The following is a 1,513-nucleotide window of genomic DNA, read 5'->3' on the forward strand; positions in this document are numbered from 1 at the left end:
GGCACAAGTGGTTTTTTTCTTTCTTGCTATTGTTTCTAACGTATTTATAAGGTACCACATGATTTTTTGTTGCTTTGTATGTCCTTCCCCCATGGTATAACCCCTGTTTTCACTGTATTTGATGTTAATATAATTTGGGAAGGGGAAGGGAAAAAACAAATTGTTTAAATAGGGATACAGATTGACCCACTGCAACAATGAGATGTACAAGACACTATGTCAAAAAACGAACTTTACAATTGGGGAGGGTGTGGGAACGTAGTTGTGGAGGTGGGAGGGCAGGGATCTTAGGGGAAAAACAAAGGAGGAGGCAACAATGCTTGATAAGAAATGTACTCATTACCTTGCTCATATGATTTTAACCCCTCTGTACAGTATTTTCACAATTTAAAAAACTTATTAAAAACAATTGTTGGGTCTCAGAAAATGATATCCTCAAGATATCTCAGAAAGCTTTATCATCAGATGAGGATTGTAAAATGGACCTAGGACACCTGAAGCTGACAGGCTTCAGGCCCCTGGTGCCTGGTTACTGGAGTCTGTTTCTGTATTATCCTTGGTTGGGGCAGATTGCAACAAGCATACTAATATTAATGTACCACGCTTTCAGTCCAGCATTTTACTGGCTAACTGGAGCTGGAGCCTCTCCAGCCTTTACTGCCCGGGTTAGCTTTGATCCTCTGATCTCAGTTTCCTGGAAAGCTAGTATTACAGGTGTGAGCCTTGGCTCCCAGCTTGATCTCTGGTATCCTGTTCCAGGCCCAGTCGGGTCTAAGTCTAGGGCCGGCCGTGGGGTGCATCTTGCTCTGCCGGGAGGCGGGTTAGTGGGTGGGGTTGGGCGCGCTTTAGGTAGAAGTTGGGCTGGAACATGGGAGAAATCTGGGTAGGTTGGACGAGGGACGTGGGCGTGTCCCAATGGGAATGAACAGGGCTGACTTTATAGAGGTCGACGGTACCAGGGCCAGGGATGGATAGGGCTAGGTAGGGGCGTGGTCTACTCTTATGAGCTGCCAATAAGCGGGAGTTGATGGGGCGGGTCTGAACTCCAGGATGCAAACTGGCAAGGAGGCGTGATTGGGTGGGACTATTCCGGGGGCGTGGCATAGAGGGCCTGGGCCTGTGTGGTGCCGGGCGGACTGGGCGGACGCAGGAGCGGAGGCGGGGACAGTTCCGGGGACCCTCTCCGCTGCTGTGGCGGCGGCCTGCGCGCGGCGCCGCGCGGGCTTCTCCTACCGCCCGCTGCGGTGATGGCGGCGGCGGGCTGGCCGGAAGCGTGAGTGGGATGCGGCTGACGCGGAAGCGGCTGTGCTCCTTTCTCATCGGCCTGTACTGCCTCTTCTCCTTCTACGCCGCCTACCACGTCTTTTTCGGGAGCAGCCGCCGGGTCCCAGCCGCGACCCCTCGGGGCATCAGGAGAACGGCGATCCGGGCTCGAGAGAGGCGCGGCCGAGGTAGGACTGCGGCGGCGGCGGCCGGTCTCCGCCTCGGCGCCGGACGCGGGGGCCGAGGGCCG

The 1,513-nt window shown here is 54.7% G+C and overlaps 1 protein-coding gene across 2 annotated transcripts in view; it reads left to right on the top strand.

Annotated features, from left to right (window-relative positions):
- Positions 1-1,158: 1,158 nt before the first annotated feature.
- Positions 1,159-1,513, top strand: part of Tmem5 (transmembrane protein 5) — a 15,459-nt gene continuing 15,104 nt past the window's right edge. For both annotated transcript variants that reach the window (XM_013023188.1, XM_013023197.1), the window contains exon 1: positions 1,159-1,451. In XM_013023188.1, the coding sequence (XP_012878642.1) occupies positions 1,283-1,451 (169 nt within the window). In that variant the 5' untranslated portion in view covers positions 1,159-1,282. The remainder of the gene's footprint in view (positions 1,452-1,513) is intronic.

The sequence above is a fragment of the Dipodomys ordii genome, unplaced genomic scaffold (genome assembly GCF_000151885.1).
Source record: "Dipodomys ordii isolate 6190 unplaced genomic scaffold, Dord_2.0 Scaffold3, whole genome shotgun sequence".
Classification (NCBI taxonomy): domain Eukaryota; kingdom Metazoa; phylum Chordata; class Mammalia; order Rodentia; family Heteromyidae; genus Dipodomys; species Dipodomys ordii.